Here is a 14,717-nt window from a genome sequence, read left to right as displayed (position 1 = left end):
TGATGTATTTGCTCTGTTCCAGCCATTATCATGAGCCATCCTCCCCTCAGCAGCTCTACTGCCCTGTACTGTATCTGCAAGCTGTTGGCGAGAGCGCATGTGGGCACACTCGCTATATAACATATAATGCAAAAACAATTGTGAGAAAACCATCAATAGAGTTGAAAATGCAATGGAACCCCATTAAACTTTGTATTTTTTATTAGGTAAATGGGAATTTAATCACAAAGGGTATTTTTATGTGCACTACGTCATCACGCACAGCCTTTTATCCGCAACAAGTACATTTGATAAACACATCTCATGTAGTTTTTATGTGGATTTTAGAATATTCGCATGAAAATCTGTCACCAATTGGATGGAAACCTTAGCTAATGACTGTAAAAAGTGTTGCTCCCGTTTGGTGGGTGTGACTTGAAGTTACGTATTTAAAGAGCAATTGAACGTTCCCGAACGTGAAAACGTAATGAACGCAGCCCTGGTTCCGGATACATAAAAGAACCAGAGTGCCTATTTAGCAGTATTTGAGGAGCCGAAACGTCATACACTTATCTACATAGCTAGCGCCCGTGAATATTTCATGTTAGATTATATTTGTTGAGTTTTGCTGAACAGAAGTTTGCGTGCTCACAACGATACTGAAATTAGCTAGCTAGTAGTAGTGTCAACAAACTGAAAGTGACTTTACGTTACGTTAACGAGTTCAAGTAACTCTGCCCAAAAGCGCGATGCTGGTAACCGTTTTCTGCTGCCCCAATGACCGTTCGGAAATCACATTTGCACTCGATGTCTCTCCAGAGCTTGAACTCAGAGATTTTGTTGCTCTGTGTGAACTAGAATCAGGAATCCCTGCTGGTGAAATTCAGGTGAACTACTAGCTAGTTAGCTTAGCATAAACGTGTTAGCAGCTAAGTTAGCTAGCTACATCTCATTGTTTATATCAGCTAGTTCATAATATATATATATATATATATATATATATATATATATATATACTTAACAGAACTAGCTAAACCTACTGAGTAAGCAGTCAGTTAACTTTGTCATTGGTCGCTAGCTAGGTAACGTTAGTTGATTTAACTACTGTCGTAATTAGCTATTTACGCTAGCCATCTTGCTAACTAGTACGTTGAGCTAACATAGCATGTGTCAACAGTCAGAGAACAGAACAACAACAACTTCTACTGACTCATGTAACGTTACCTGGCTAGCTGTCCATTGGTTTGCTTGCCACGTTTTGATTAACCACCTAGTTAATAAATTAAGTTGATTTGGCCACCAGACAGCATTTTAATTTGTCCTCTTACTTTTCTTCAAGTGTGAAAAGGGAATGCTTCTTATTTTGCATCATTGTTTTTCCTCCTGTGGCCCTTCCCCCTCTTCAGATCACATATGCAGAGCAGCCCCTAAAAGATCTGACCTGTGCTTTAGGGACTTATGGTCTGAAGGATGGCGACGTGGTGGTGCTCAGACAGGTAGAAAGACGGCAACTGCCAGCACAACCAGTCTTCCCAGGTAAAGTTAGTGCCAGTGGGCAAGCCAGAACAACTGAGAAATCTACAGTCTGGCTGCTCTAGTAAGAGTTCAGTCGTAACCCTTCACTAAAGCACTTCATTCTGTTGGTTCTATTGTTCCTCAGTCAGTAATGGATTTACAATTTAATAGGTCATCCCAAATGTCTACCTGGCATGATGTCACTCAACCCTCAGTCATGCTTACTCTCTCTCTCTCCTACCCTCCCTGTCTCCCCTTTCTCCTCCAGGTCTGCCCCGTATTGACTTCAGTTCCATCGCAGTCCCTGGAACCTCTTCTGGTTCCAGTCAACGGTCCACCCGTAGACAGCAGCAACAGGCCCCGACTTCACAGCAGCAGCGCCCTCCACCCCCTGCTGCACCCCCATCCCTACTGGGCTCCACCTCCTCTCCTCAGGGTCTGGATGACCCCGCCTTACTGCAGCAGATGCTCTTGGCCAATCCACATGAACTGTCGCTGCTCAAGGAGCGCAATCCGCCATTGGCTGAGGCCCTGTTGAGTGGAGACCTGGGTGAGTAGAAGTGGTGTTAGCGGGATAGCATCAACCCCTATCTCTGAGTTGAATATCTTGTCATTATAACGGCTAATGGGTCTTAAGTGTTCAACTAGGAGCTCTAACCATGTTTCTGACTGCCTCCCTTCCCATAGAGCGTTTCAGTAAAGTGCTGTTGGAGCAGCAGCAGGATCGAGCTCGCAGAGAGCAGGAGAGGGTCCGGCTTCTGACTGCCGACCCATTTGACATGGAGGCCCAGGCCAAGATAGAAGAGGACATCAGGTACACACACCTAATATCACACATCCAAGAGGGGAAAGGAAAGGAGTTGGGTTGGAGTTGAAGACAGCTTTAGTCAGGGTCTCTTCTGAAATCAATTAAAAACGTGCTAGTTTACATATTGACTTATGCCCCCTGTCTGAACTATTTGAGAGTACTAAGTATCCATGTACATGTGCGTCAATACATAATCACACACAATTTGTACTTCAGGCAGCACAATGTTGAGGAGAACATGACCATTGCGATGGAGGAGGCCCCAGAGAGCTTTGGCCAGGTGGTTATGCTCTACATCGACTGTATAGTCAACGGGTACCATGTGAAAGCTTTTGTTGACTCAGGTATTGTATCCTATAATTTTCTTCCTCGGTGCAAAAGCATTTTTGACTAGGGCAGTAGGGGGACTCTTCAGTTCAGGGTTTGTCTGTTGTGGTGTCCAGTATAGTGTGTCTTGGCTAGTTTTGACATGGCTTTGCTCTCATGATGGTATATCCACTAGTATTCAGTGTGTCTTGGCTAGTTTTTTACTTGGCTTTCTACTGCATATATTCTCTCTACACCACTTCTGACATATCTTGATTTAAAAAAGTCTTCCAACTTGCTTGCCTGTACTTCATACATCCCCCCCACCTGTTCTTCCCTACTCCTGTCCTGTCTCTATCCCCCCTTTATTGTCTTTGTTCTGCTCCTCTCACCCTCTACCATTGCCTGCTTCCCCTCTTCCAGGGGCCCAGATGACCATCATGAGTCAGGCGTGTGCTAAGCGCTGTAACATCATGCGCCTGGTGGACCGACGCTGGGCCGGCATCGCTAAGGGAGTGGGCACCCAGAAGATCATTGGCAGAGTCCACTTGGGTGGGTATCAATCATATCTCAAAGAACCACTTTCTTAAGGATGCACCACATTGTGTTCCTGTAGACTAGACGGTCATGAGATGTTTTCCTTGTTTTATAAATTTTTTCGAAAGTAAAGATATCCAAACCTGAAAGCAAGTGTTGGTGGTATCATCTGTGTGTTTCCCTACCCAGCTCAGGTCCAGATAGAAGGGGACTTCCTGCCTTGCTCCTTTTCCATCTTGGAGGACCAGCCTATGGATATGTTGCTTGGACTGGACATGCTCAAGAGACATCAGGTCAGATCCCTGTCCCTCCAAATCCATGCACACTAACTACCACACAATGACATCCTTTGGAAAAGTAGGTCTTTAAAAATACCCCTGTGTGTAAATGGCTGTTCTTTCTATATCCTGCTACTTCAGTGTTCTATTGACCTGAAGAAGAACACGCTACTGATCGGGACAACGGGCACTGAGACCCGCTTCCTGCCCGAGGCGGAGCTGCCAGAGTGTGCCCGACTGGCGTACGGGCCGGAGGGCCGAGAGGACGCCCAACCAGACGAGATCGCAGACAGAGAGCTGGCGGAGGCACTTCAGAGATCTGTTCAGGAGAGCGGTAAGAAACACGGTCTGGGAGAGAGGGCTATGGGGATTCCTCAGCTCTCTGTCTGCACACTAAAGCAGTGGACATTTTTGCAGTACAGCAGAGACATGACCCAGAAAGCACATTTGCATGGGTCTTTTTTTAGCTGCTTTACTCCTGAGCCCTGTTTCTGTACTCATCTGCCTTCTCAGTCACATGATCACTGCATTTTCACCTCAGCAAATAAAAAATAAGCTTTATAATCAGCAGGGTTCTTGCCATCATGAAAGTCTTTAGTCTTCGAGTTTTAAAATTGTGTTTTCCAGGCCCCGAAAAGTTTCAACATTTCTGTTTTATGTAATTTATTTAGGCACAGTTCTTAAATATTTTATCAATCAAATACATATCAACATATCAGCCAGGATTGTCTGTTTGTGCGCATCACCTGCATATTTATTTATTTTAATTATTTCACCTTTATTTAACCAGGTAGGCTTGTTGAGAACAAGTTCTCATTTACAACTGCGACCTGGCCAAGATAAAGCAAAGCAGTTCGACACATAAAACACATGGAATTAACAGACATACAGTAGAAAAAGTCTATATACAGTGTGTGCAAATGAGGTAAGATAATGGAGGTAAGGCAATAAATAGGCCATGGTGGCGAAGTAATTACAATATACCAATTAAACACTGGAATGGTAGATGTGCAGAAGATGAATGTGCAAGTAGAGATACTGGGGTGCAAAGGAGCAAGATAAATAAATAAATACAGTATGGGGATGAGGTAGTAGGATGGGCTATTTACATATGTGCGAGATGAGTGGGCCGTTGCTCAAGGAGAGGGAGTCTGTCGGACATTGTAGCAGCAGGTATGCCTATGTAGTCTATACCATATGATGGAGAACAGACCAATAACTAGGTGGCCAATTCAAAACATATCTTGTACCCTCAAGTTAATTGTTTAGCATCACTGAACAAAAATATATACGCAACATGCAACAACTTTTAAGATTTTGTTAAGTGCCCTGCACAACGACAGGTGATAGATGGTACATGGGATCAGTGAGCAGTCGCCCAGTGTCCACATTGCATTTGTTTTTTATAGGTGTATGCTGCCAATTGATGGTCATGGAAATCTGGTTAGAAGTCATGGAGAAGTTATGAAATTCCATCTGTCAAAATGTGTATGAACCCTGAATTAGACTAGATATGAAATTAGGCTAAGGCCCAATTTTGGGTTTATATTAAGTCTAGTTACAGTAGTGTTTAAAAAGTATTGGAGGTTGCAGTGACGAGACAATTGGATATCATGAAATTGTGGAGAAAAGGGGGGTTAAAAATAAAATAAATGCACATTTAAAAAAACTGTATTGGAAGTTTGGTTCTGTAAATGTATTTGGTTTAATAGTTCTCTAAGTTCAAAATACACTGAAGTCCCTCTGCGGCCCAATTTGGATCTGGAGTCATAGGTCAAATAAAGTTGTCTTGGCTGACTCTCTTCACTATGTGAACAGTCTGACTGTGGCGCATGCTTTGTGTGCGAGTGCTAACGCTCTGCGTCCCTTTGCATGATGTGTGGTGTGTGGCCTAACCATGAGCAGGACAGCACTGATGCATTTGGAGAGACAGCTGGAGTCAACCCTACCAACCAGGTACTGCAAACTTACAGAGAATCAATACCAAGGTCATCACCCATATTCTTTTGGGGAATTTTGTAACAAAATCAGTTTTGCTTATTGAAAAACCAATGATAAAGATTGGTATGATAATATAATTTTTGTATATATATATATATATATGTCAATTGTATTTACCATGTTTTCCCACTTATTTTAAAAAGTAGAAGATGCAACCACTAAGGTCTCTGCATTTCATGTTTAATTTCAGAAGCTGGCATGGACAAAAATGATGCATGTTGTGTGCTTGAGTGTTTTGATCCGTAGCAGGTTTCAATTGTTGTACAGTACTGTTTAACTCTCGAACTGATCTCTACCATCAGACACTGCAGATGGACAAACTACCTCACCGGAATCCCCACCATTCCCAACGCCCAAACCCCTGAACAACATGTCCCCTTCCCCCGGCCATCCCCGGAGCCTTGTCCTGGACCGCTCCCAGTCTGCTCCATCCTACATGCGCCAGCCTGGGGCCCCAACACCAGGACAGAGCCAAACAGAGCCTGGCTTCCAGGGTCTCACCATCCCTGGACCCTCATCCCAGGCCCAGAACACAGCACCTACAGCCCCACAGTCTCCTCTCTCAGGCCCCAGCCCTACCAACCACACCCAGCCCCTCCTTTCCACTATCACCACTCCCCCGGCTCTGTCCACATGCTCCCCTCCTGCAGACAAGATGGTGACTGGGACTCCCACCTTGGGAGGTTCAGCCAGTCAGATCCCTTCAGCCACAGAGATTGGGTGTGCCTCTGAGAAGGCAGGGAACAGCTCAGTGTTCCCCCACCCAGAGGAAAGCCTTACCACTCAGCCCATGGAGCAGGAGGAGGACATGTCAGACACCATTACAGATCACCGGACCTGTCTGAGTATCCCACGTCAGCAGAGTGAAGGGGGTTCCCAATATCCCCACCAGCCCGTCTCTAATCCCCCATCACTCACACTAGAACCCTGTCCTTTTGGATCCACCTCTACAGAGATCAAGCCTCCCCCTGCCTCCTCCCAGAACACTGTGCCATCAGAGAGGGACCAGCCAGAGGGGAAGCGCTGTTACTACTCAGACCAGATCCCATCTCTGGCCCAAGCCCTGCTGGAGCTCCATGAGCTGCTGGTGTCTAACAGCCGTAGCCTGTCCCCTCAGGACCACAGTGCCTCCTGCTCCCCCTCACACAGACAGAATGCTGACGGACTGGACGACAACCACAACCCCACCGTAGAGCCCCGAGTCCTGACACCTGAAAACACCACCCAACCCTCCCCCTCTACTGCCATTACAGCTGATGCAGAACCATGCGATGCCAAAGCCAACCATCCTGCTGCTGTGTCTGACAGAGGACCTCCTCCTGACTGTGTCCTGCCAGGCTCCTCTGAGCAGAGCCTGGAGACCAGGACCGAGGCTGAACCAGGAGAGGGACACAGGGAACCAGAACCACAGTGTCCAAACAGCTCCTGGGGGGAAAGGAGGGCAGACGGGTATGGGCTAGATACCAGTAAACACAAAGGGACTATGTCTGAAGCCAAAGGCCCCTCTTCACTCCAAGCAGACCTGGTGTTCAGGGAGCCCCCTGAGGGGCAGCAGGGGAGGGGTGTGGCGGACGGGAGAGCCTCTGGCAATGACAACCCAAACACACTCAACCTCCAACCTGACAAAACACAGCAGAGCCCCCTGTCCATGGCTGCGGGCTCACCTGGGGAGGAGTCTGGCGATTCGCCCCACACTTCACCTCTTCCTCAGGCCCCGGACCACCCCTCCTCCTCAGCCCCTCTCTTCTCTGCTCCACGTCTCTTTACCGATGATCACATCCAAAGGATCCAGGCAGCTGGCTTCTCTGCCAGGGAGGCTGCGGAGGCACTGGAACAGGCCCAGGGCAGTGTGGAGTTGGCTCTGCTGGCACTACTGGCCCGCAAGATCACTGTGCCCACCTAGACACTCGCAACATTGCATTCATGTAAGAGTCCCAGCCTCTGGCAACATGGGTTTGATTTGTACTCTTGTACAGCACTCTGAGATATCAGCTGATGTAAGAAGGGCTATACAAATACATTTGATTTGATTTTGATTTGATGGTGACATCTGAATTCCCCTGGCCTCTCACAGCTACGACATGCTGAAGGGGAAATGCTGTCAGTCTCTTGGTTTCTCACAGACCATACAACCAACTGTTATTTGTTCCTGGATTTAGCCGATATGATCTGAGTTGTGTGTGTGTGCAGCAGTTGGTGGTGCCTCAGAAGAAACCTGTTTTTATGCATTTTATAGATGGGATTTAGTAGATTGATTTCCCCCCCCCCCGAACTCCGTATATACATTGAATTGCCCCAATGATTTAGGTTAATGTTTACAGTTGTGTGTGAAATAGCATTTTTATAAAGGGCTGAAGATTAGTTCAAATGTCAGATTTGTGAGGAGCATTATTGATGCGCCAAACAATTAATTGGTTAATAAAAAAAAATATATGTTTTACTCATCTCAGATTCTGCTAATAAAACCCACCAGACCGTCAACTTATTGCACTGTGGAAATAGCTCCATTTTAAGAAGCAGTGCTAACTGGTGATCTTTGCCTTCTGCCAATGTTATCATGTTGTAATATGACATTCAGTCAAGTAATTATTGCCAATCCTGGGGAACTTGATGGTTTTAATTTTTAAATGGCTTGCATGAAGAAGAAAAAAATCAGGCAGCACTATTTTTCAAATTACCCTTTTATTTTCTTCATTCCTTTGATTTATAAAGGAATGTCAAAATACATGAGGACATATTCAGCAAAGTTATAAGCCACACATTGAATTTTTCAGAAAAATGTCTGTGTGATTGTGAAGGATAAAGAGGTCTTTAAATATAACAGCATGTGTAATGGGGATGTCTGGAAATGTGTATAAAGGGTTTTGGAGTTTCCTGTTCAGTTTACTTTGGTTTGTTTCAAGTATCTATCATGCGTTAGAATAACTCCATCCCCCATCAACTGGTAATCTCTCTCACAGTCCAAGTTTACCCTATCCAGCTGACTGATTTATTTGCTCAGTCATTCATGTAACAATTTCAAAATTATATAATGGAATTATTTGGGTCATATTCATATACCAACAACAGCGAGGCAGGTTCAATTATTTAGTTATCTTGTACTCCATTTTAAACTCTCAAATAAAGTTAAACTGGTTCTTTGTATGTTTGGGATATTTCTAGGGAATGGGTGTTAAGGATTGTAATTAAAGCCACGTTTTTTCTAATCTGTCTTGTTATTCCTTGCTCTTATAGTTGCTTTTGCATATTATGCAAACATATTTGTTTGTATGTATCTATTATATTAGTGGAGTAAAATAACATGTTTTATGGCAGCTCTATCCTTAAGGCCAATTTCTGCATGCTCTGACAATGCGATCCGGAGGCCAAATCGAGCGCTGTACTGCATTGACGTGCGCCTCCCAAATGTTGTAACACTAAGGAGGATGCCGTATAGTTCTGCATAGACATGATTGTTTGATGGTAGGTGGGGTGGGGAGGTCCTGTATAAACACTCACTTCCTTGAAGCGCAACAAGTATGAATGCCCTGACTGCTGCAGAGGCCGTATCACAGTAAATGCTCTACGACAACAGCAGACGTAGCTTGACCATGCAGAGCCTTTAAGGGTAAACTGATTATTAATGTCCAGAAGTGTCATGAACAGGGAAATGAAATGGGGGCAGACGGCATCACATGTAGACTTTGATTTGATAGACTGCGTTTACACAGGCACCCCAATTTTGATATTTTGCCCAATTATTGGCAAAAGATCTGATTGTCCAAAAACCAATCAAGTGGCCAAAGATCAGAATTAGGCTGCCTGTGTAAACATAGCCGTAGTGACACAATTGTCTAGCAAGCAATTCAATGGTGGCAGAAGCACAGTCCAGCATTTATCCATACTAGCAACAATAACCAGTGTGACAGAATCCACATAATGCACACCTGTAACTAGTTGCTTTGGGATTGTTAGGGTGATAATGCCCAGCTGAAACCAATAAACTGGAACATCCTGTGTTGAAGCAGGTCCATGGTAGGCTTAGACTACCTTTTAACATTTGTGATTGTACCTTGATTTGTTTTCACCCCCAACTCTCAAACCATTACCACTGCATAGTATGACTCTGTACAGGTGTTTTTGAGTCCAACAATACACTAACTATCAGAATCTGTCCACCGATCGATTACTTGAGCACAATGGCTCAGCTGCCTGACTTGGTAGTTCACTTAAGGAGTGAGTCATTTCACCACACATATCCCTGCATGGGGGTTTTGGACCACCTTGAGAATGATCTTATGGAACAGATGCCATCGGTAGAGCGCTCAGAACAACCTGGTGGGTCTGAGGAGAGCAACAGGTCAGAGATGAGTGGAAACATTGTAGGTGGTGTGACAGAAGATCAGAACCAATTGGAGGACCTCTTTGGGTATGTGACTATTTTACACTGGTGTAAAATGTAGTTGATTGTCATACTTGAGTGAAAGTAAATGCTATACATCCGTCCTTATATTAAGTAAACCAAACAGCAATATTTATTTACGGACAGCCAGGGGCACACACATTTACAAATACTGTATTTGTCTTTAGTGAGTCAGCCAGATCAGAGGCGGTAGGCATAACCACGCTTTATATTGATAGAAGCGTGAATTAGACTATACTGCTGTCCTACCTGTGCATTTGAAATGTAATGATTCCTTTTGGGTATCAGGGTAAATGTAGTGGAGTGAAGTACAGATACCCCCCCCCCCCCAAACAAAATACTGAAGTACTGTACCCCACTGCTAAGTTTTCTTATTCTTCAAACCATGACTGTCCTGTGTTACTAATATAATGCCTTCTATTTTTCCTTAGTTCTGGAGGCATAGCAGCAACTCTCATGTCTGTGGCCACTTTACATACATGGGGTCTTGGAGGCCAGGTGCAGCAATCTGTGCCCAAGTTATTTTCAGTTCCAGGGCAGGATGACAGGGAGGCTACAGCCTCTCCATTATCACTCTATAAGGATGATGACAATGAAGGGTGAGCGTGCGGAAGCTTTAATTTATTATTTTATTCTGCTGGTTTTGTATTCTAGATTAAAAGTCCCTGTTTTGTTCCTGTAGGGCAGCAGATGCCAATAAAGAGGATACTCAAGACCTCACTTTGAAGGAATTGTTTGAGTCTAAGTACACTCATGTTTGTAAGTTTCTTTCAATTGTGTACTTTTTTATATAATTGACCCCACATGTTTAGTCTCAATCACTAGTCGTCTAAGTGCATTGATAAAGTGTAATATTTGCCTCCTTTCTCCAGTTCCTCTGTATCAGTACTACTGCCTGCAATCTGTAAAAGCTGACCTAAACAGGATAAACCACAACAGTCTGTCTGAGCTTGTGACCGCCCAGTGTCTACCTGGCCTACAGTCCCCACCTGTCTTCCGCGTGGTCACCTCTCCCCCACCACTGTCTCCTCTCACAGTAAACCCATGCAGCTTTTGGCAGGACTTGTCTGAGGTGAAGGAGAGTGGCCTACTTAAAACCCTCTCCCTCAGCGAGCTCCGTCTACAGGAGGTGGGTGGGTAGTACCAAGAATGTTTTCTGCTGATGCTGTGTCTGATGTTTGTCATCCCATACAATAGTGAACATCTCTGGTATGACTTGAAGTGTAGTGAGGAATAGATTAAGTAATCTGCTTTTGCTCTGAAGGCTATGTTTGAGATGATTGGTTCTGAGGCCTCCTACCTGAGAAGCCTGGGGGTAGCTGTGTATCACTTCTTTGCATCAAAGACACTGAAACAGACCCTCCATCGCATGGAGCATCACATTCTGTTTTCCAACCTACGCAGTGTGATGGCAGCCAGTGAGGGGTAAGGACTGCCAATGGACTAGTCTTTACATGACTGACCAGACTGGCATAAAACATTTTTTTTTGTCATATAGGTGTAGTGAAATGTGGTATTTTACAGGGTCAGTCATAGTATGGCTCCCCTGGAGCAAATTAGGGTTAAGTGCCTTGGACATTGACAGATTTTTCAGCTTGGGTATTCCATCAGCGACCTTTCAGTCTCTGGCCCAACACTCTAATGGCTAGGCTACCTGCTGCCCTTGGGGTGTCTTCGGGTTACTGTTGAATGAGTCTTGCTAAAATGACAGAACTAAAATCCTTAGTCTCCATTTTTGTTTATTTGACATTCCATACCAACTTGTGTGTTATGAGGCTTTAGGCTGACACTGCTCTGATACCTACAGGTTTCTGCTGGACCTGGAGTTACGTCTGGGGGAGGGTGTGGTGATCTCTCAGGTTGGAGACATTGTGCTGCGTCACTGCCTCACGTTCCGATCCCTCTACGTGCCATATGTGACCAACATGATGTACCAGGAGGCCCTGGTCACGCTACTGCTGTGGGTTTCCCCTCTCATTATGCTTCTGTTACTGTCTTGGCTTCATTTTTACCTCGGTCTTGCTCTTTCCCCTATTCCCAGGCAGGAGAACCGACAGTTTCTGTTAGCAGTGAAGAAACTGGAGAGTGATCCAATATGTCGGCGACAGACCCTAAAATACTTCTTAGTCCTCCCCTTCCAGAGGATCACACGTCTGAAGATCATCATGGAGGTAGGCAGGCCTCAGATGTGAGTCTACAGGGGGAGTGCAGTATTGGGTGGTGTCCCTTACTCGACTGATTAGGGTTCGGTATACAGGATTCCATGCAATAGACTTCATGCTTGTGGAGGTTAATGCTGGGACTTTCTATGGTCATTGCAGAGCATCCTGAAGCTGACTGGGCAAGACTCTAAATCGATCCCTTGTCTGAAACAGGCCATTGAAGCCATACACAAGGTAGAGGTCACTACTTACACAATTGAATAAAGATTTGGTTTTAAGCTCAACTGTTGACTTGTTAGGCTGCAACACTGCCATTTTATCTCCTCCAATGAGACCAGATAGTGATGGAGTGTGATGGGGGGGTTCAGCGGATGAAGCAGATTGAGAAACTGGTGGACCTGGACAAGCACATGGATTTTGTCAATGTTAAGGTCTGACATCATTGCAGTCTCTAGTTATTTCAGTGACACTTGTTAGTTACTACGTCGTTGTATCCCTTCAGTTTTAACAAGGTCACAATCACAACAGCCTGCTTGTTCTCCCTGTTTAACCTATAGGTGGCAGTGGTGCCTCAGCATTGCGATTCACCATTTACCTCATTGTTTCTCTCCAGTCCATTCCTCTGATCACAAGTGTCCGCTTTCTGGTGCATGAAGGCCCCTTGAGACAGCTCACTCCAGAGGGCTATGTGCCAGGATCCAGGATTTCCTACATGGATGTTTACCTGCACCTTTTCAATGACCTGTTGCTCATCTCATTGAAAAAGTATGCTGCCAGATCTTCATACATGCATCTATGAACAATATTTCCAAGCACTACATCCAAGCACTGTGCTTGTTAAATACAAAGTACCACTTTCTCTTTGTATTCCTGTCACCCAACTTCCCTTTGGTCTTCTCAAACCATCAGAGAGATGCGTTTCAGAGTGCTGGATCATGCAGTGTTCCCCACCCACGTGCACACTGAGCAGCTGAAAACAGAGGCCCTTGGTCTGCCCCTGGAGTCCTTCGTGCTGCGCCTCTCCCAGAACCACACTGGGCATGCCACTGCTTTCATACTTGCCCCACATACCACTACCAGGTAAGAATTTCGTTATAAATTCCTTTGTCCCCTCGCATCTAATTCCCACAATGACTCCATATGCATGTGTTTACAGGTCAGACAAAGAAGCCTGGATGAAAGCTTTGTCCTCTGTCAGTGGGGACATGTATGAAGGACCTGTGAAATACTGTACTGTGTAGAGTTTCTGATGTGTTATTAGTCGATGGTTCTCTGGAAGTGCAGTAGTTTTAGTTGCCTGTCAGTGTTACTGCATTGGAAAAAGTGTTTACATTTTTTTTTTTTTTAGACATGTTTCAGCTTCTGATATTGTGCAATTTGATGCAACAGTTTTAATCTGTTACTGGATTGCATGTACTTGCATCTTATTCACTGTGTATATTTGGCACTTAGTTTTCCTGTTTTTTTGCACTTTTTGGGGGGGATTGTATTATATTGGATATTTGATGGACCACAGCTCTTGTTTGTACATGGATGACTTGGACGGATCAGTTACCAGCTCACAATTAGTTTAGCAAACATCAGTTTGACATTTTTATGTGAATTTTATGCATGATAAATAAAGTGTCATATTTTTAAAACTCCCTGTTGAACTATTTTCCTGCTGAAATCGCTTGTACGTTTCTATAGTTACATTTTGAGCAGCATGGTTATAACTATAAAGCCCTCAGTACAGAATAAATGTCAGTGTGGCAATGACTGAATTAGCAGGTAGCTAATGTGAACATTACAATTAGAGCATGCTAGCTAACCCACTCTTTTCAGCAATAAAATACAAACGCTCATTCCAGGTTTCCCCCAATGGCTAACAGGTACAGTTGAAGTCAGAAGTTTACATACACTTAGTCATTAACTCGTTTTTCAACCCCTCCACAAATTTCTTCACAAACTACGGTTTTGGGAAGTCGGTTATGACATCTACTTTGTGCATGACACCAGTAATTTTTCCAGCAATTGTTTACGGACAGATTATTTCACTTATAATTCACTATCACAATTCCAGTGGGTCAGAAGTTTACACACTAAGTTGACTGCATTTAAACAGCTTGGAAAATTCCAGAAAATTATGTCATGGCTTTAGAAGCTTCTGACTCAAATGATGTCCGTTAGCCTATTGACGGTGTACCTGTGGATTTATTTCAAGGCCTACCTTCAAACTCGGTGCCTCTTTGCTTGACATCATGGGAATATCAAAAGACCTCAGAAAAAAAATGATAGACCTCCACAATTCTGGTTCATCCTTGGGAGCAGTTTCCAAATGCCTGACGGTACCACGTTCATCTGTACAAACAAAAGTAAGCAAATATAAACACCATGGGACCTGGCAGCCATCATACCGCTCAGGAAGGAGATCGTTCATCTCTAGGAGACAGAACGCTACTTTGGTGCAAAAAGTACAAATCAATCCATGAACAACAAAGGACCTTGTGAACATGCTGGAGGAAACGGGAACAAAATATCTATATCCACAGTAAAACGAGTCAAATTGACATAACCTGAAAGGCCACTCACCAAGGAAGAAGACACTGCAACAAAACCACCATTAAAAAAAGCCAGACTATGGTTTGCAACTGCACATGGACAAAGATTGTACTTCCTGAAGAAATGTCCTCTGGTCTGATGAAACAAAAATGGAACTGTTTGGTCATAATGACCATTGTTTTGTTTGG

General features: G+C 44.3%; 2 protein-coding genes across 4 annotated transcripts; both read left to right on the top strand.

The window, feature by feature from the left end:
• Positions 1–466: 466 nt before the first annotated feature.
• On the top strand, positions 467–8,630 carry LOC106565993 (protein DDI1 homolog 2). 3 transcript variants are annotated; one of them, XM_014133739.3, is made up of 10 exons: positions 470–866; positions 1,386–1,515; positions 1,763–2,044; positions 2,182–2,308; positions 2,519–2,646; positions 3,032–3,160; positions 3,335–3,438; positions 3,565–3,757; positions 5,329–5,379; positions 5,727–5,963. In XM_014133739.3, exons 1-9 carry the CDS (start codon positions 729–731, stop codon positions 5,337–5,339), a joined length of 1,242 nt encoding a protein of 413 aa, XP_013989214.1. In that variant the 5' UTR covers positions 470–728; the 3' UTR covers positions 5,340–5,379; positions 5,727–5,963. The 3 variants fall into 3 exon arrangements, with proteins under 3 accessions (XP_013989213.1, XP_082815534.1, XP_013989214.1); XM_014133738.3 differs by lacking the exon at positions 5,329–5,379 and having other exon boundaries at positions 467–866; positions 5,727–8,630; XM_082959408.1 differs by lacking the exon at positions 5,727–5,963 and having other exon boundaries at positions 469–866; positions 4,214–5,379.
• Positions 8,631–9,369: 739 nt separating this feature from the next.
• On the top strand, positions 9,370–13,602 carry si:ch73-15b2.5 (rho guanine nucleotide exchange factor 19). The gene is made up of 12 exons (XM_014133762.3): positions 9,370–9,832; positions 10,258–10,425; positions 10,509–10,585; positions 10,699–10,955; positions 11,091–11,251; positions 11,634–11,786; positions 11,868–11,997; positions 12,148–12,222; positions 12,327–12,419; positions 12,602–12,753; positions 12,898–13,068; positions 13,145–13,602. Exons 1-12 carry the CDS (start codon positions 9,603–9,605, stop codon positions 13,227–13,229), a joined length of 1,752 nt encoding a protein of 583 aa, XP_013989237.1. The 5' UTR covers positions 9,370–9,602; the 3' UTR covers positions 13,230–13,602.
• Positions 13,603–14,717: the final 1,115 nt, after the last annotated feature.

This window comes from Salmo salar, chromosome 12, assembly GCF_965601325.2.
Source record: "Salmo salar chromosome 12, fSalSal1, whole genome shotgun sequence".
NCBI classification, from domain to species: Eukaryota; Metazoa; Chordata; class Actinopteri; order Salmoniformes; family Salmonidae; genus Salmo; species Salmo salar.
Note: the sequence above shows the minus strand (reverse complement) of the source record. Positions and strands in the feature narration are given on the sequence as shown.